General features: G+C 40.8%; 1 protein-coding gene across 1 annotated transcript in view; it reads left to right on the top strand.

Annotated features, from left to right (window-relative positions):
• Positions 1 to 17,040, top strand: part of VPS36 (vacuolar protein sorting 36 homolog) — a 33,716-nt gene extending 16,676 nt beyond the window's left edge. Inside the window, exons 7-14 of the mRNA XM_059996110.1 lie at positions 7,519 to 7,551; positions 7,673 to 7,750; positions 8,390 to 8,524; positions 10,134 to 10,199; positions 11,854 to 11,918; positions 12,466 to 12,550; positions 13,505 to 13,581; positions 13,668 to 17,040. Coding sequence (XP_059852093.1) covers positions 7,519 to 7,551; positions 7,673 to 7,750; positions 8,390 to 8,524; positions 10,134 to 10,199; positions 11,854 to 11,918; positions 12,466 to 12,550; positions 13,505 to 13,581; positions 13,668 to 13,761 — 633 coding nt within the window. The 3' untranslated portion in view covers positions 13,762 to 17,040. The remainder of the gene's footprint in view (positions 1 to 7,518; positions 7,552 to 7,672; positions 7,751 to 8,389; positions 8,525 to 10,133; positions 10,200 to 11,853; positions 11,919 to 12,465; positions 12,551 to 13,504; positions 13,582 to 13,667) is intronic.
• The last annotated feature ends 3,218 nt before the right edge of the window (positions 17,041 to 20,258 follow it).

Raw genomic sequence — 20,258 nt, 5'->3', positions numbered from 1 at the left:
GTGTATTGGAATATATTTAGTTTGCCTGGAGCCACACAGTCTCTTATTCCATTTAAGGAGTCTACTTCAGGTTGGCATAATTTAGCCCAAATGTGTTTTAAAAATCTTTTCCAGAAAGGAATTAAAAAGAAATGCAAATTTGTTTTCTGTGAGGTTAGAAAACGTCATGAATTATTGTGTATAAATTTTAAAGTCTAGATGGGATTGACTGGAGGGTCCTCCTAATGAATTCAAGGTCCTATGTATAATTATTCTGGATGTTTGGCTAACTTAGTTGAGGGGAAAAGGCTGTTCTGTGGCCCTTGACTCTGGCCGGACACTACACAGTTTTATGCTGATGACCACTTGGGGACCAGGCACAGGGGTAGTAAGAATGGCTCAAACCAGCTTATCACTTCTCCTAGGAGAGCACCCCTGAGCTTGTACTTTACAGTGTTTCTGAAACCTCATCCTATATGAGGAAATTCAAATGAAGGAGAAAGAACTCTAGTTAAGGGGCTTCCCTGGTGGTGCAGTGGTTGAGAGTCCACCTGCCAATGCAGGGGACATGGGTTCGAGCCCTGGTCTGGGAAGATCCCACATGCCATGGAGCAACTGGGCCCGTGAGCCACAACTACTGAGCCTGCGCATCTGGAGCCTGTGCTCCGCAACGGGAGAGGCCGCAACAGTGAGAGGCCCGCGCACCACGATGAAGAGTGGCCCCCGCTCGCTGCAACTAGAGAAAGCCCGCACACAGCAGCGAAGACCCAACACAGCCAAATACATAAATAAATAAATAAAATTAATAATAAAAAAAAGAACTCTAGTTAAGAAAATGAGTTATACATTAGATTTTGGCAGTTAGTTAATACATCTAAACATATCAGTTTTCCCATGTTTATATGGAAATGGTCTTGGATTTTTATGAAATGATTTTATGAACTAAAGTAATTTTTTAGTTCTTATAATAGTTTGTAAGTAAAATTCCATTGATTAGTGCTGCTCATAGAATTTCCAAGATTTATCTCAATCAAATAAGTCTCAACTGCAAATAGGTACTGAATACCTGTATTAGTCAAGGTTCTCCAGGGAAACAGAACAAATAGGGGATGTATTCTTCTAGATACAGCTGTGGGTATCTTTTGGATATCTATATGTGGATATCGATACATAGGTATAGATATGCTGATATCTTCATCTCTCTCTATATAGATACAGGTATCTATGTATCTATATTGTCCTATATACACACAATGAGATTTATTATAAAGAAGTGCCTCGTGTGATTGTGGGAAGCTGCCAGCTGGTGACCCAGGAAAGCTGTTGATAGAATTGCTAACCGGAGTGTGAAGGCCTAAGAACCAGGAGCGCTGGTGGTGTTAAGTCCCGGTCCAAGGGCAGGGTAAGACTTATGTCTTAGCTCGTCAGTCAGGCAGAGAACTTTCTGTTCCATTAGGCTCTCCAGAGGGCAATTCAGGAGGGCGATCTGAATGTAACCGTTCAGCTCATCCTGCAGATTCGGATGCTAACCTCATGTGGAAACAGCCTCACACACCCACTCAGAATAACGCTTGAGCAGACACCTGGGCACCCCCCGATCTAGTCAGGTTGACACATAAAGTTAACCATCATAATAGCCATATCTGGGCCCACTAACTGAATATGGATTCTTGTTGAGGGGCCAAGGGCATTTGACCTATTAAGTGCTGTGGTCTAGGTTTTGCTGAGGGCATGTTTATGGTAAAGTTGTGTGTGTTCCTTGGTCATCTGTATTTCCTGCACATTAGCAGCTGGATCCAGAGGCTTGTTCAGACTTGTGTTTGAGCCCTTTGTTGAGACTAGAGGTGACACTGCGTTCCTTCATCACGTCTCTTTTTATCATGTTAGCGGCTGTCAATGTTCAGTGCATAGATCTTTGGGTCACTGGTGGTTGCAAATGGTGGTACTCTGTGATTTATTTTTCACTTATTTGTTGGGACACTTTTTAAAGAGATGCTTCCATTCATTACTGTTTGGCTACTCAGTGATACGGCTCCTATAAGGAATGCAGAACATGTGCCGTTTCCTTTATTATCAGGATGATAAATTGGTTCCTCATCATCCTCCCGAGGTGACTAATTAGGTTTTTTCACGTATTATTATGAATTCATACATTTTAACATATTTGATGATTTCAGTCAGTTGCAATTATTATCCTAGTTAAAGCTCAAATTGTCCCATCTTTGGCCAGTGGGAGCCTCTTCAGGTTGGCTCCTGAGTGTTTTTTTTTTCTTTTTTTTTGCGGTACGCGGGCCTCTCACTGTTGCGGCCTCTCCCGTTGCGGAGCACAGGCTCCGGACGCGCAGGCGCAGCGGCCATGGCTCACGGGCCCAGCCGCTCCGCGTGCCCTGGGATCCTCCCGGACCGGGGCACAAACCCGTGTCCCCTGCATCGGCAGGCAGACTCGCAACCACTGCACCACCAGGGAAGCCCTCCTGAGTGGTTTTGATGTGACCTGGTGGACTCTGAGAGCTTCCTTACTGCCTGGTGTTATCAGAAGTTCCAGGACCATCTTGTATATTTCCTGCTCCGGATCTGGAATCAACCATTATCTGAGAAGCTCTGGTTTCTTTTAGTGGGAAATGGTATTCCATGACCACAATCTGCCTGCTAGGAATTTTCATCCCTCTTGGGTTGATCTTTATTTCTAGGACTTTTCAGTGGAAAGAGCTAGGATTTTTTTTTTTTTTTTTCTAATAAAGGTGCCTCATGAGGTCACACTGATGCTTCCTATTCAAATTCGGGACTACACTAGCGAATAATGACTAAAACAGTTAAAAAGGATTTTTTTGTATATGTTCTCCCCTTTCTTCCCACGTGTAGAACATAGGTGTGCTGTATCTACACTATCTGAGCGTTCAGCCACCATGTACCCTCTTCCCCTCTAGCTGTCATTTAGTCTCATTTGTACAAGTAACTGTGTGTGATACCACCAGTCTTTACGTTCACCTCCCTCTATTCATTTTGGCTGGAGCTCATCCTCTCGTAGATGTTTCAGAAAGTGCTCATGGGAACAATATTCCCTGAGCTCTGGCATCTTGGTATTCCTTACACAGGAAGGTCAGTTTGGCTGGATTTGTAATCCCTGGCTCACATTTTCTTTCCTGAGTGCCTTCCACATGTGACTTTCAGTTTTTTGTCTGGCATGAAGTGTTGCTACCAGAGTGATGACAACCTAATTTTCTCCCTTCTCTAAAGTCACTTGCTGTTTTTCCTAGATACCCAAAGGATTTTGTTTTTTTTTAAATAAAGCTTTGTATAATAATTTTTCTAGACTGTCTATGTGTTAGTCATTCTGGATTGTTATTCTCAGGTACGCAGTATGCTTTCAGTATTTGGTTTCAGACATGTTTTCTTTTACTTTCAGGGAAGTTTTTCTCTAAATTTCAATAATTGCTTAGATTTTTTTTTTCTTCTGAGACTCCTATTAGCTGTATGTTGCAGCTTTACGGCCTGTCTTCACTCTTTGTGACTTTCTTTCAAACCCTTTTTATCTTTTCCTTCGTTTCTTTTTTATTTTAGAAAAATTTCCTTCTTCATCTGTTGTTTCTCTTAAGATATTATCTGTTGTGTTTATTCCTCTTGTGTTTGTCTAGTATAGTCTTTCTTTCAGAAATGATTGAAAAAATTCTTTCCTGAGTCCTGTCACCTCATTTCTGATTTATATTGCCCTTTCACAGATTCTCTCATTAACACCTATTAGCTCATTTTGAAATAAAAGGTAAACTTTTGATGTGATCTATGAACATGTCCTTCTGGCGTGCTTTCATTACCTATAATGTTATTCTGCTCTTGATATTCTTTTTTCTTATAATAACTTTGTGTGGGATTTGACCTTGATACTTGCTCTTGCTAATTTTCGTGTGAAATTGGTTCTCTTGAAGTTCCAGAGGAAGGCCTAGCTCAGGGCGGCTCTTCTCATTCCACACTCACTCTTCTGCTGTGCGCATGCAGCATGAAAAAGGGAGATGGCTTGCTGTCTGTGATTTCCTGACCCCGTCCCCATTCCCTGTTTTCAGCTGGACCTTGTCCCCTTCCTCTGTTATCTCTACCTTGCTCAGTTGCTGATTCTTGTCTCAGTAGTTTCTCCCCAGCGTTGGCTCCTGTCCTGGAAGGGAAGCCAGGAGGTTCACTTTCAAGGGCTGTTTACAGGCCCTTCCTGAGGACCCCTTGTACCCACTTCCTGTTGAAGTGGGCAAAGCCCTACCCGTTTTAGTTACTGTCCTCAAGTTGGCCCGTCTGCCTTCGAGGGACTCCTGTGGGCTCTTTCAGGGGCTCTTCTTCTCAGACCTATCAGTTGCCCTGTTGCCTCCCTTTTCTTTTTCCTGCCTCAGTGCTGATATCATGCAGGTCTTGTGGCTCTTGCTGGTTTGTCCCCACTTGCTTGTACCTTGGGGTTTTTGTGGATGTCTTATCACTTAGTATTTTAGTATATGCTGCCTGTGGGGTTTTGGTCTTGAGATCTAGTTGCCCCATTTTTATGTCGGGATTTGGAGAGATTCAAAACCTATGCTGCCATAGCCACCACCTTCCCAGAATCCTCTATTCCCATAGAATTCCAGCATCTTAGCCTTAGAGGGGTTCTAACTATCCAGAAGAGGAATCATCTCAGGGCTTGTGACTAGATACGGAACCAGGGTTATGAGAACTCAGGTTTTCTGATTTGCAGATGAGTGTGGTCTGCTACATCACGGCCGCTCGCTGCCACCCAGAAGGTGCTCTCACTGCCCTCCTTCAGTGACTTTTGTAGTCATCCTTCTGTGTGACACTTCTGGAGATGGCATGGAGCAGTGAGCTAATTTTGCATTATTAGTGTTTCTTTTTCTGAGAATGTTGCCACACTAACTTGGTGTTCAAAATAACGTTTTTCATAATTTATGAAATGTTATTCTGTTTCAGTGTAATTTTCATGGAGTTGCATAGGTCAAAGGAGCGTACACAAGCATTGGGCTCTCGTGCAGGTCACTGATTTATTCAGCAGATGGTCCTTGCTCTCTGTGTGAGCCCTGCATCAGATGTTTTGGGTTTGTTGTAGTGCGCCAGACAGACAGGCAAGTAGGCGCGCTCTACTGTGAGAAATGCCATGTTAGGAGAAAATCGTGGCTGCAACAGGAACACAAAGCATGGCCCCTGACTTCTAATGGGGTCAGGGAGGGCTTGTGAGCAGAAGTAACGGAAGTCAGGGCCTGAAAGTTGAGCAGGCACTAGCAGATGACCAGCAGGGATAAGAGGATCCAGGTAGAGGGAACGGAATATGCAAAGTACAGAATGAAGAATATTGAAACAGAAAATTCAAGAATGTATTAACAGTTACCAAAGCTAATCACCAAAGTAATGACTGAAAGTCAGTAAGAAAAAAATGCTATAAATTGGCTTAGGAGAGTATCCCATGGTTTTAAAGCAGATGCCGTTTTCTTTCAAACGTGGAGTGGAAATTTGACTATGAATGAGGTAGAGGGATAGAAGGTTCTATAAACTGGCAGATAAAATAATAGGATGGGCACATGCGTCTGTTTTGCATTTGTACATATATTGCTTTAATTTTTTTTGTGGGTAGTTTTTTGTTTGTTTGTTTTTTGTTTGTTTGTTTTTGCGGTACGCGGGCCTCTCACTGTTGTGGCCTCTCCCGTTGTGGAGCACAGGCTCCGGACGCGCAGGCTCAGCGGCCATGGCTCACGGGCCCAGCCGCTCTGCAGCATGTGGGATCTTCCCGGACCGGGGCACGAACCCATGTCCCCTGCATCGGCAGGCGGACTCTCAACCACCGCGCCACCAGGGAAGCCCTGTGGGTAGTTTCTCCCCCATTTTTTGGATAGTTGGCTAATACCAAATTTTAGAATAATAGAAGTAGAAGTGAGGAAGCTTTTGTTTGTGTTTTTTTTTTTTTTTTTTTTTTTTTTTGCTGTATGCGGGCCTCTCACCGCTGCAGCCTCCCCCGTCGCGGAGCACAGGCTCCGGACGCACAGGCTCAGCGGCCATGGCTCACGGGCCCAGCCGCTCCGCGGCATGTGGGATCCTCCCGGACCGGGACACAAACCCGCGTCCCCTGCATCGGCAGGCGGACCCTCAACCACTACGCCACCAGGGAAGCCCTGTTTGTGTTTTATAATTACTTAAAATGTTTTATAGGTACTTCTCCCAAGGTACTAAAATACTTGTATTTATTGTCTGTGAACTATAAGCAGTGAGGGCTAATTTATGTATTCTGTGTAGACTATTATTTTTAGCAAACTTCTTCTATGAAAATATAATATAGTAAATAAAGTGATTTGCCATATAAAAATTTAAAAGTGTTGCCTTACTAGTTTTCTTTACACGTAGGTAGAAGAAATCTAGTAACAGTTTGTACATGCAAAGTAAAAATCTAAGCATGTAAAGTGTCTGCGTTTTAGTTTTGAAAACGAGGTTGGTGTGTGATTTGCCCTCCATTTTAATGTTAGAATTGCCATAGTTTCAGAGCTGGTGCCCAGAGTTTCCCACAAAAGGCTTCCTGCATCTGCTGGCTGTTGCTGATAAGAATCCAGTGTTTAAGCCTTTTGTTTATCTAAGGAAATTCCTGTTAGGTGTGTTCCCCTTTGTTTTCGGTAGTAGCCCAGTGAGTCGGCCATAAGAATTGTACACAACACTCTATTCTTTTAGCAAAATCCTTTTGCAGATGGGGGATACTTTCCTGTATGGAATTAAGATGGGCAGCAGCCCGTCAGAACCTGTTAACCGCTGTTCTGTATGGATTGAAAGAGTTTTCAATTAATGATAAGCTGCTTAATTGGTTTTTAAAAATAACATCTGTGGATATCAGGTGATATTCTGCACTGGAAGTATATTTTTGGTAATTTGAAATACATGAATTATAAATATGTCTAAGTTTGAAGAGGCCTTTGAAGTGGATATTCATTGTAGTAAATTGAACAACTGATGGGTTTTATTTAGATATGTTTTGGTGGTATGTTTTTCTTTCGTGATAGCCACTCTAGTCAAGGCTACGAGTTTAATCTGTGTAATATTCAGAGGCTGAGGTTTATGGTTTCAGTTAAATCACACCTGCTATTAAAGCCAAAAGGGTTGGGCCCAAAGAAGTATTCCTGCAGCTGCATGTTACCATTTTCATCCAGGAAAGCTTTACAACACCTTTGATTCTTGAGCTCCTGTCTAGAAATGGTTTTGGGAAAAACCAGTGACAAATTTTCTTACTTGTGTCAAAGAACAGTAAATAATATCTTCTGAACTATTACTTATGTCATCTTTTGGTTGTTTAATCAATAACTGTTTCCTCTTTGAAAATTTGAAAAATTGTTTTTTGCAGTTTGTTTTGGAAATTTGATGGTTTATTCCTAGAATAAGGTAGATTTAGCACTTGTATAAATATTCGTATAAATAAATTGATATTTGTAAGAAAATTTCATACATTTTTATCATAGGGGAGAAGACAGAGTGCTTCATTGCTTTAAAACATCTAAATTCTTTAGACAGATTCCAATAAAAGCTCATTTCTCATTTTAGGCCTTCGAAGACCTCAGCAAGCTGATGGTCAAGGTATATGTCATTTACATCTATTAAATTCATACCAATTATGAGACACTTTTGAAAATACATTTTGTTAGCAGACACTTTGGGGACATTATTTCTTTTCAATCTTTTACTGTTCTCTTGACAGGCTAAGGAAATGGTGGAGTTATCAAAATCCATTGCTAATAAGATTAAAGACAAGCAAGGTGACATCACAGAAGATGAGGTAAATAGATTGCTTTTTTAAGGCATTAGAAACTAGATTACACAAATAATGCATGGACGTTTTGGTGGTTTACCAGCTTGCTTTCTTAATGTAGTGTCTGATTTCTTTTAGGACTTGAAGATATATGAAAGTACTAAAGAAAAAATCAACCATAAAAACTTTGTTAGTTCTAGCAGGATTAAAGGATATTTCAGTACCTTTTCCTGGAGTGTAGAAAACAGAGGTATTGAAATGTGTAAGAAGTGATTGTTTTAGACATATCCATAATTTTGATATGTTTTATTTAAATTTGTGTACAGTCTGGTCACAGCCATTTTCCTTTCGAAGTTTTCGGTTGTATCACTTGGTTGGCATTAAACAGAGCATAGTTGTCATCTAAGTCTCCTCTGCCACCAAAATTGGGGGGAAAATGGAGTATAAGATACTAAGACAGGAGAAGGAAGAATAATAATTAGATTTATGCAGGGAAGTACTAGAAATCCACTCTTACATAGTTCACAGCATAGAAACACAGTAGAAGAGATGGGTAGATATAGAAATAATGGAGTAGAACTGAATGTCTGATGGAAGGATTTTATACGTTGGGTGGAGAGACTTATTCTGCATAGTCTTTTTGTGCATTTTCTCCTCTCATTGTAGACCATCAGGTTTAAATCCTATTTGCTGAGCATGGGAATAGCTAACCCGGTTACCAGGGAGACCTACGGCTCGGGCACACAGTACCACATGCAGCTGGCCAAACAGCTGGCTGGAATATTGCAGGCACCTTTGGAGGTAAAAACAAAACCTAAACGGTCTCTTTAAATTGTGTTCAATTATTTCTGTGCCATCAGAAATCTTAAGAGCATAACTCCGTTCACGATATGGTTACTATTCAACCAACATGTTATTTTTCCTTTTGGTAATATTAAACTAGTTCATTGATTCTTTGTCAGTAATTTTCTAAATTGTTTTTAATTTCCATTTCAGATATCTAAATCTATTTGATGTAATTATTTCTTATCTCTTGTTTTCAAAAGGAAATATATAATCTGTATATATTTTCATATATTGTGTCCTATTAATAATTTCCTAATACAGTTTCATCTTCTAGTCATTATTCAGGCAATCAAAGCTTTATTAAAACATTTGTATTAAGAAATATTTCAAACATATGACAAAATAGAATAGTGTAATGAATCCCTATGTGCCCATCATCCAGCTGCTTCTGTAAGCCAGCCTCCACTTAAAATTGTTTTAAAGGAAATCCCAGACATCACGTCACTTTATCTGTAAACATTTCAGTATGTGATTATAGTGATAAAGACACCTTTAAATGTAATTATAATCCCCTTTCACATGTAAAAGTTAAAAAATAATTTTTTAATATTATCAGATACCTAGCTAGTGTTCACATTTTCTCTTATAGTTGATTTGTTCAAACCAGGATACATTGCAAATGTTTGATTTCTCTCTCAAGTGTTTTTGTTTTTTTAAATTCTATGGGTTTTCCCTTCTCCCACATAATAAATCTCCCATACAGTAAATTTTCATTTACTGAAGAAACTAGTAGTTTGTCTTATAGAGTGTCTCAGAGTATGGATTTTGCTAATTTGTAAGTCACCATGCCTCCCTGTCCTATGTAGTCCCTGTAAACTGGTAGTTATATCTAGAAGTTCTTTCTTTTTTTTTTTTCTGACAAGAATATCTTATAGAGGATGTTGAGCATTTCCATCAGGAGGTACATAATATCTGACTGTCTTTTTTTTGTGATGTTAACAGCCACTGACAATCATTATCTAGATTTGTTACTTCATTAGGGGTTGATAATAATGGTGATATTATTATTTAATTCTATAATTTCTTCAGTTATTAGCTGGAATAACTTAAAGCATTTAAATACACTTTTTGAAGGGACTTCCCTGGTGGCGCAGTGGTTAAGAATTCACCTGCTAATGCAGGGGACACAGGTTGGAGCCCTGGTCTGGGAAGATCCCACATGCCGCAGAGCGGCTGGGCCCGTGAGCCATGGCCGCTGAGCCTGCGCGTCCGGAGCCTGTGCTCCGCAACGGGAGAGGCCACAACAGTGAGAGGCCCGCGTTACGCAAAAAAAAAAAAAGATAAATAAATAACTTTATAAAAATAAATAAATACACTGAAACATGGTGTACAACCCCTTTTCATTTAAGTAAATGTTAAAATGTTAAAAGTAATAATGACAGTAAAGTCCAAATATGGAATTTGAAGTGCCTCGTGGTATCTGAATTGGTTCCCTGTGTGTAAATATAGTTTTCAAAAGCTTCTTAAGAGATTTTATGATTTCTGATTTCACTCTGATTATGATTTCTGTTAAGAAATGCTAACTGGTCCTAATTATAATGCTTTTTATTTTATATTTTAACAGGAACGAGGGGGAATAATGTCACTCACGGAGGTGTACTGTTTAGTAAACCGAGCTCGAGGAATGGAAGTAAGAATAGAATATTTAGATATTCTTTTAGCTAAATATAGACTTGATACAATACAAATTCCCCTACAGTGAATACAATTTGAGGAAGGGTTGTGAATATCAAAACTATTTTGAGAAGCAGTGTGGCGCAGTGAAAAGAATACTGACCTGGGATCTAGGAGATAAATTCTGTTCCTGGTTTTGCTGAATGCCCTTGAGTAGCTTCCTTAACCTCTCTGGAGCTCAGGGGTTTTTTTACCTTTAAAATAGGGTTTGCGGCTTCCCTGGTGGCACAGTGGTTGGGGGTCCGCCTGCCGATGCGGGGGGCGTGGGTTCATGCCCCGGTCCGGGAGGATCCCGCGTGCCGCGGAGCGGCTGGACCCGTGGGCCGTGGCCACTGGGATTGCGCATCCGGAGCCTGTGCTCCGCGGCGGGAGGGGCTGCAGTGGTCAGGGACCCGCGTACAGCAAAAAATAAAATAAAATAAAATAGGGTTTGGACCGAATGATACCTTAAAGCTCTGAGAGTCTGTGTTTGTATTGTGATGAACAAGATTGTGCCTGATGCCCTTTCTCTGTGATAGTTAACTGTTTTGAGTGAACCTGGTTGGACTCAGGTTGCCTGTAGGTAATACAGAAAGAAAGCCGCCCTGCCTCTTTGGCTCAGAATCAGCAGTGGCTATACTTCAGCTCTCACTGCCTGTTCAACACCCAGCTAGCTGTCTTTGGCCTCCAAGGGTCTGTCTGTGCACTCTCTGTGCCCTTGAAGTAGAACACAGTTTTGTGGTGTCAGCAGTCACCTCCACGCAGACAACTCACACACATCTCTCCAGCGCTCACCCCGGTCTCACGGGTTAAGCCTCTGTTCTGCATTTTTATTTTAACAGTCATCATAACCGCCACCAGAGGATACTTACCATCACTCTGCACGTGTTATCCATTTATCCTCCCAGTAACTCAGTGAGGTAGCTACGTTTACTGTCCCCATTTAGGGGATGATTAGGGGATGAGGACATTAAGGCTTAGAAAGATTAGGTAACTTGACCACAGCTGCACTTGGAGACAGTGTTTTAAACAGGGACTGGGACCCAGGCTGGGCTGGCTCCAGAACCATTCTGTGTGACTGACACCTGTGCTGGTCACCACCACGCAGGACCGATTCTTCAAGCCCACGTGGTCTGGAAGGGTAGCCTCTACCTAGTTACATGTGATGACTGTGAACTTGAAATGTAGTTAGTCCAAATTGAGATGTGCTGTAAGCATAAATTACACACGGGATTTAGAAGACTTAGTGCAGAATAAAGAAGTGTTAATTAGCTCATTAATGATTTTTTATATCAATTATATGGTGAACTTTTGCATCTATTAGGTTGAATAAAATATATGTATTAAAATGAATTTCGCCTGTTTATTTTCTTTTAATGTGGCTACTAGAAGATTTTAAATTACGTACATGACTTGTATTATATTTCTATGGATAGTACTGCTTTAATGAAAAGAAGTCTTTTGCTTCTTTGTTAATCCTATTTGCCTTGTAGTGACTAAGCCACCTAAAATCCTTGATACATGATAATTTTACAATATCCTCTTCTGTTTTAGTGGTTGTTATAATTATATAGCATCACTCTATTAATTTGCAGTGTAAACTGGTAAACTGGATTTTTTTTCCCCACCAGTTGCTCTCACCAGAAGATTTAGTGAATGCATGCAAGATGCTGGAAGAGCTGAAATTACCTCTCAGGTAAAAGAACCTCTGCAGGAAGTTTGCCAACTATAGGCACGATTCCACCCTGAGTAGACAGGACAGCCCTGCAGGTCTGCCATCCTGCATGGTGAACCAGTATATATATTGCCCCTCTTGAAGTTTATATCACACATGGGCAGAATTCACCTGGCACCACGGGACACCTCTGTCAACCCGGCTTCCATCCTTATCAGGGCTGTGCGGGGCCTCAGGGGCTGGTAGTCGGCCTCTTGCCGCTGGGGCAGGAGGTGAGAACGTGGGCTCCTCCCATGCGGTCACAGTGACCAGTCCCTCTGCCCTTAACAAAAAGTAGACAGGCATAGTTTATTTAGCATGTAGATTATAGTTCAGAACTTCATTAACTGTTTATTCATGAGCTTTTTAATTAGGCCTTAGTTACCCGTGGTCATTGTATTTCAAATGTTCTTTTGTGTTAAAATTGCCCTCAGTCCTGGCATAAATGAAAGTAAAAAATATTTGCACTTCCTCAGGGGCCCGAGATCCCAGATATTCACGGCTTTGTCCTCCCGTCTGTGATTTTTAGGCTACGTGTGTTTGACAGCGGCGTCATGGTAATTGAACTTCAGTCCCACAAGGAGGAGGAAACAGTGGCCTCAGCCTTGGAGACGGTATGGGGACCCGGTTTCCTCCCTCCGTTGTTAGACCTTGCCACAGAAGACCCCAATGCTTAGCAACTTGAGAAACAGGATTTCCTTTTAAATTCAACTTTTACTGACAAGTAATATTCACAGACCCAATTGAAAATGGTTTCTCATTAACTACGAATAACTGTTCATCACATTTATACTTTGAAAGCGCCTTGAAACTTGCCAACACTCATAACATCTTGTGAGTAAGGGGAGTTAGAATGAGTGAGGTGCTTGCTCTCTTTCTGTTTGAAACTCAGTCTTGAAAATATGTTTTGAACTTTGTAAATCAGTGTTACCCATGATTGAAGTTTTTCTTTCAGTATTACCCACATAATAAGCTGCATTACCCTACAAATTGTTTTGTGAAAGAATTGCTTCAAAATATACGGAAAGCAAGTGTAGTTTAGATGGGTTTTACTGGGCAAACTGCTATTACTCGTTAGGATCCTTGAAATATTATCGCCTCATAGCTTCTGTGGTGAGCCTGTATAATTTGAATAACTCGCAGTTATTATACTTCTTATTTTAAACTCGATGAAAGTCCCAAGGCTATAGATACTTCTATCACATATTTAAAACTAATCCTATGTATAACGGTCCTTCAGTGGCGCATGTACTATGCACTCAGTTAGAATTTGTTATATGTTCCTTTTCAGACTGTGGAATAGTTCTTTTTAGGCATTAGTATAGTGCCTTTATTATATTATATAGGGTTTCATGATGTTTTAGCCTTCACCGTGTTTGTTCTGGGTTCTTCAACTTTTGTAGACTTAAGCATTAGTGAAGAAGATTTAGTTCTAGAGTGAACAGTCTTTGGAGTTTAGTAGAAAATTCAGTAAATTATTTCCCAAGTATACTGGTAGATAGTACCCCCAGGTTAGTACCTAGGTGGCCTAAATGATCACATTTTTTCCTGCTGTGTGTTTCTGTTAGGTTTCAGAAAAGGGATCTCTAACATCAGAAGAGTTTGCTAAGCTTGTGGGAATGTCTGTCCTCCTGGCTAAAGAAAGGTAAGCAAGGGCTTTGCTCGTCACTTACAACTATCATTGTGTTTCTGAATGGGTGGATGATGGTGTTTTTATCCCTTGACTCCTAGGTTGCTTCTTGCCGAGAAGATGGGCCATCTTTGCCGAGATGACTCAGTGGAAGGCTTGCGGTTTTACCCAAATTTATTTATGACACAGAGCTAAGAGTTTTGTATTTGAAATAACTTGTTACCGGGATACTTGCATCATGTAGAGGTTGTATGACATTGAGCTAAGGGTAAACCCTGATAAACCGAGAATTTACTGGAACTTCACAGTATAATATAAAACCCTTTTAATTTCTCCCTAAATATTATGATCCAGGAAGTTTCTTTAGGATAAATATAGGAAAATATAGAAAGATGAATGCCAATATGAATTTGAAATCATGCTACAGTTGTATAGAAACCCTTTGAGTTTAACTTGAAATATGGTGGATTTTAACTTGATCTTCAAATCTGACCATTTTTGAAAGAAGAGAATTTAGTTCATGGGGGAAGAAAGAGAGAAGTTGCATGTTTGGACAGGTTAGATCATTATTTTGGTGTGACTGAAATTCACCTGAATTATAAATGAAGTTTTTCTCTGCATTTAGTGTGCACATTTTGGGGGTTTTTCATGAAACAGTTTATACCTACAGTGTAGTTTAAGAACCTGATGACATTGGAGCAGAATATCCAACTGCAGGATATCATCTGAGGCTCTTCCTAAGGGCTTTTAGAAGCAGCCATAGGCATGTCTTCAGCAGACCAAATAAAGCACCTTAAAAAAAAGAGAGAATTTTATTTGACTTACGTCTACATAATCTGACGAGTTTCTTTTCTTTTTTTTTAAGTGATGATTTCATGGCTGGCATTTAAAGAATGCAACTATGTCATTTTGTTTCAAAAATGCTGTAGATTTTGAAAGTGAATGAACGAGCTGTATAGACATGCCTAGAGATATGGTTACAGATTTGGAAAGTAGACGGTTCAGGATTTCCCTAGGATTGTTGTGTGGGTAGAGGGACTGGCAGGACCTTTAACTCACTTTACAGGAACCTTGGTGCTCTTGTACCTCAAAGCCAAGGATGGAAAATACAGAGTGGGAACATAATATGTCTCCTTTTCCTTCCCTAAAGAAGGAGTTTCAGTGCTGAATTTTTTAAATCTTTCTATCATATTCTAGCAATATTTTTTTCCTTTACCCCACACATTCTAAGTTGTGTGGAGAAACTGTCTCACTAAAAAGTATTACTGAGATAACAAAAACAGGCTAATATATTGAATCTAGATTGCTTGAGTTTTCCAGTGGACTGCCTGACTTTGTTACTGCTACGTAGCGTACGGTATGTTGGCATTACCTCAAACTCAGGGACCCCAAAGGGACAGAAGGAGAACCCCTTTCTAAGACTGAATTGGCAGTGGAAGGTAGTGATGGGTTTTGGCCAAGCATCTAGAAGGGATAGTATCTGTACTGAGAGAACCTTTAAGACCGGGAGGTGGGGATACCCAAGCTCAGACCCTGGGACCCCTGAGATGTCCTCGCTGAGAGAGGTGGAAGGCCAGTGCTGGGGCCTCTGCAAATGCCCTTTGGGGAAGGTCCAGGGATCCTCAGCTGCGAACCCAGGGAATCCCTGCCAGTGCAGCCAGAGTCAGTCCCTGATCCCTGTCACTGCTCTGCATCCTCCAGTGTCACGGGAATGTTGTGGCCGAGGCATCCCGCCTTAGTCTTTGTTTTCCGAACGTGTCACTGATTCCACGTTGTGATGACAGATCCCTTAATTCCCCCATCGCTCAGCCTCAGGTTTCTTTGGGGGGAAATTCAGTGTCTGGCTACCTAAGCCTTTCGGGCCATTGTTACGGTTGTTTGTATATCACTCCTCTCTCTGGGATGCACTCACTCTCACACTGCCCTGGCAAACTTGTATGCATACACACACACACACACACACACACACACACACACACACGATATCTCATACACGCGATATCTCATCTGCCTAAGGCTTTTTAAAACTACACAGATGAATAATCTGTTTCACTAGTTGGAATGAGTTGCAACTAAGATTGTTTGAGCTACTGGGTCTGGCTCTAATGGTCTGAATTCATTACAGCAAACTCCTATAATTCAGAATATTTATTTACACTAGTGTGACAACACATGAACAAAAATGGAGCAGTCTGAATTGTATAAAGTGAACTAAAGAGGAAGAAAAGTGACATGGATATATTTTGCAAATGTCACATTAGTTAAAAAACAGGTATGAACGATTTTATTGTTTTAAAGTGGGCATTCTTCAGTTTCCAGACCTCTATATGTATATTTTTATCCTTTTTTTTTTTTCTGTGTTTTTGCCAAATAAGGTGTCATTTTGGTCCTTTGTTGGTAGGGGTTATGTTTAAATACAACCAATCAGGCCCTAAGTGCAAAAAAGTTCTGTCTTGGTGCTTATCACTATTATAATATTATTTTTGCTTTTCTAACTTTGCTCTTAGGAGCATAAATCTGTTTGTAGCTTTATGGTAATAGAATATTTCTAGCCACATACTGTCAAAAATTTTTTTACACTGTACAAGTGAAGAATGTTTTCAGGGTTAAATGATTGGTATTAATATATACCAGTCATTTTGCAATTATCGCAAAATTTAAAAACGAGTTTTTCTAAACTTGGTGTTCTTTTTAAATACTCTTTGGAAAATATATGAAAATGATAACCCTTTAGTCAGAATAAGCCCATGTGTTAAGATTTTTTCTTTTAGATTTTATAATCAAGAGTTCATTATAAACATTTATGACCTCAAGCTCCTACTAGTTTAGTTGTTTTAAAAGAATGGGAAATGGCTCACAAACATTTTATTTTTAATTCTTGATGTGAATTCCACTGTCGACTGACTGTGTGTATCTGTGTGCGTGTACTGTCTCTTCTTCCCTGTTACCAGACTAAGCCGACCAGCATTTATCATGTCATCATTCTCATGCTCAAATACTTAAAATGGTTCTCCTTTGCCCGAGAGTCTCAGAGTTTCCACTGTGGTACGACAGAGTCACAGCTCAGAAGGTGGGTGGGTTTTAAGGGCTGTGCTGTGGATGGAATCGAGCATGCTCAAAATGATCCTTGAAAATCTATATAATCTTACAATTCGAATGCCTGGAGGATGATACATGGGTATGAATATTTATGAATATAGTAAGTAAAATATATAACAAAAACTACATATCAACAGTAGACTTTTGTAGTACCAATAATTAAAACTATTTAAATGTTTCTTTTTTTCACTTTGCTGATAGGTATGGTTGCATTTATGTAAATGTATTGCTAATCCCATCCCTTATGATAGATCGTAAGTGTAAGCTCCACAGGGGCAGAGATTTTTATCTGTTTTGTTCATGGATGTGTCCTCAGAGCCTAGAGCGAGGCCTGGCACACGGTAAGCATTCAATAAATGTCTACCGAATGAATGACCTCCAACGTGTATGCCTATTTATCATTTGGCTTCACTTTACCCTACTTTATCTCCCATTCAATTCAATACAAAGAAACGTTTTTGAATACCTGTCGACTTTGTGTGAGGAACAGGGCCACTGGGGGATACAGAAGTGAATAAGATGTGGCCCCTGCCTTTAAGAGGATGGCCTTGTTGGGAAATAGACACATAGCAACCTTAGTTGATGATGAGACGAAGTGTGTGCCGTGGAAGGGGCACAGGTACCATGCTTGGAGGACGGAGGAAGAGGTCTTCAGTTCTGACGGAGGAGGGTCTGGGAAGGCCTCATGGGAGAGGAGAAGCTGGTACACTAGTTTCACAAGAACCCAGAGATGGTCAGGGGCAGGCATTGGGTCAGAGAGCAACAGGAGGTCTGTCCCTTCCTGCACCTGGGGCACATTGTCCTTGTCCAGACTTCCCTTTGTTATTTCCTCCCATCCACCCACCCCCACCCCCAATAATCAAAACCAAACTTTGCTCAATCCCACCTGTTCTGGAAAAATCTGTTTCCAGTACACAACTCTGCTATTCCTAAACTCCATTAAGAGTTATTGTCTCTCCCATATACTTGACTGTCTTTTGCCATGTTCTCTAATTGTTATCTTAATGCCGTAAGAAAACAAGAGAAATTGGGTTTCTTTAAGTTCAAGGAATATCATATAACACTTCTTTGGACTTCCCACTGGCCTAGGTCAGTGATTGTACATGGTAGATTCCTAGTTAAGCATTAACTAAATCGAGTGGTTTTTGAATTATAATGTGTCATGAGTTGAGTCTGAAACCTAAGTCTGTATCCTTTACCCTCTTCCCTAAAGGCTTTCTTATCCAGACTTGTCCGGGCTCAGCCTGTCTGAGATACACTGTCTTAACTCAGATTCCATGCATGGGCCATATCCATGATGTGGGAAGCACTCCAGAAAAGTCAGGTTAACACACATGTAAGATCTTGTTATCACAGTGTGAAAACTGAGTCATTCGTGTTCCTCCCTGTGTTCCGATAATCACGAGTCAGTTAAAGCTTGTCTCTCAGAGTATTATCTAGGGGGAAAAACATTTCCCCATTTATTTAAAGGGTGTATTGATATAGTGAATACATTTTACACAATTTGCAAAAGATCCTTAGACCAGTCGCTCACTCAGAAAAAGAACTCAAGATATCTTGTCAGCCAGCTTGTTTTAGTTCAATACAGCCAAGACAGTACCACTGTTCTTTTGAAAGCTTTCTTCTTCACATCTATGTTGCCTTCTTTTATTTTATTTAAAAATATTTTTTAAACATCTTTATTGGAGTATAATTGCGTTACATTGTTGTGTTAGTTACTGCTGTATAACAAAGTGAATCAGCTATACATATACATATATCCCCATATCCCCCTCCCTCTTGCGTCTCCCTCCCACCCCTCTAGGTGGACACAAAGCACAGAGCTGATCTCTCTGTGCTATGCAGCTGCTTCCCACTAGCCATCTATTTTACATTTGGTCGCGTGTATATATGTCAGTGCCACTCTCTCACTTCATCTCAGCTTACGCTTCCCCCTCCCCGTGTCCTCAAGTCCATTCTCTACATCTGCGTCTTTATTCCTGTCCTGCCCTTAGGTTCTTCAGAACCACTTTTATTTATTATTTTTTTTAAAGAAGATGTTGGGGGTAGGAGTTTATTAATTAATTTATTTTTACTGTGTTGGGTCTTCGTTTCTGTGTGAGGGCTTTCTCTAGTTGTGGAAAGCGGGGGGCACTCTTCATCGCGGTGCGCGGGCCTCTCACTATCGCGGCCTCTCTTGTTGCGGAGCACAGGCTCCAGACGCACAGGCTCAGTAGTTGTGGCTCACGGGCCTAGTTGCTCTGTGGTATGTGGGATCTTCCCAGACCAGGGCTCGAACCCGTGTCCCCTGCATTAGCAGGCAAACTCTCAACCACTGCGCCACCAGGGAAGCCCCACTTTTATTTTTTTTTAGATTCCATATATATGTGTTAGCATACGGTATTTGTTTTTCTCTTTCTGACTTCACTCTGTGTGACAGACTCTAGGTCCATCCACCTCACTACAACTCAATTTCGTTTCTTTTTATGGCCGAGTAATATTCCATTGTATATATGTGCCACATCTTCTTTATCCATTCATCTGTCGATGGACACTTAGGTTGCTTCCATGTCCTGGCTATTGTAAATAGTGCTGCAATGATTATTGTGGTACATGACTCTTTTTGAATTATGGTTTTCTCAGGGTGTATGCCCAGTAGTGGGATTGCTGGGTCATATGGTAGTTCTATTTGTAGGTTTTTAAGGAACCTCCATACTGTTCTCCATAGTGGCTGTATCAATTTACATTCCCACCAACAGTGCAAGAGTGTTTTGCCTTCTTTTAGAAAGGATTAAACTATCTTAACTGTCCAGTAAACAGTAATACAGTTTGGCAAGTATTCTAATTAAAGCAATAATGACCAAGCATCTCAATAAAGCTCTTATTTAAAAAATGACCAAGCACATTGATCTGTGCATTTGCACCTGGATTTAGGCACTTGCACTTGGGTTTCTAGGAAGAGTGTGTGCCTGAAAGATCAACGCTGAGCAAGTTGCTTTCTATATGTTTCACTCAGTCACCACAAAACTTCAATATAACTATTATTAGATGCCTTTGACAGTGGAGGAAAGGAGGGATTAAGTATTTGCCCAAGGTTACAGAGGCAGGGCTGGACTTAATCTCAGCTGTGTCTAACTCCCACTCTTAAAATGAGCGTTTGCTTTCAAAACCAAAAATGGCAGGGCCTCTATTCAAAAAGAGTTCTAACTTGAGTAATAGATGTTGGACTAGATAATTCTGACCGTGAAATTGGATGACCTTTGCCAACTAAAAATGGTCACTTGCCACCTGTCTACAACGATTAGGTCACTAGCCCCGGCAGTCACTGACCTTCAACATACCCTGAAAGGAGTTCAGGGTGGAGATCAGGAACGAGGCACTCTGTGCCCTGGAAAAAACTGGCAGAACAGGCATCAGATAGTTAGATATTTTCAGGAGAAGATTTTATGAGCCCAGTTGCTTGCATCTTATATCCAGAAAAGCACTAAAATCATTAACAGAGACATCTGTGGCTGGTGACGAGCAGCATCCTTCCTGTGACTAGCAGCAGGCCTCTGCCAAAATGTGTGCTCGGTTGCAGCATCCCCCCTTCACACAAATCACACATACACTGA

The sequence above is a fragment of the Delphinus delphis genome, chromosome 18 (assembly GCF_949987515.2).
Source record: "Delphinus delphis chromosome 18, mDelDel1.2, whole genome shotgun sequence".
Taxonomy (NCBI): Eukaryota; Metazoa; Chordata; class Mammalia; order Artiodactyla; family Delphinidae; genus Delphinus; species Delphinus delphis.
Note: the sequence above shows the minus strand (reverse complement) of the source record. Positions and strands in the feature narration are given on the sequence as shown.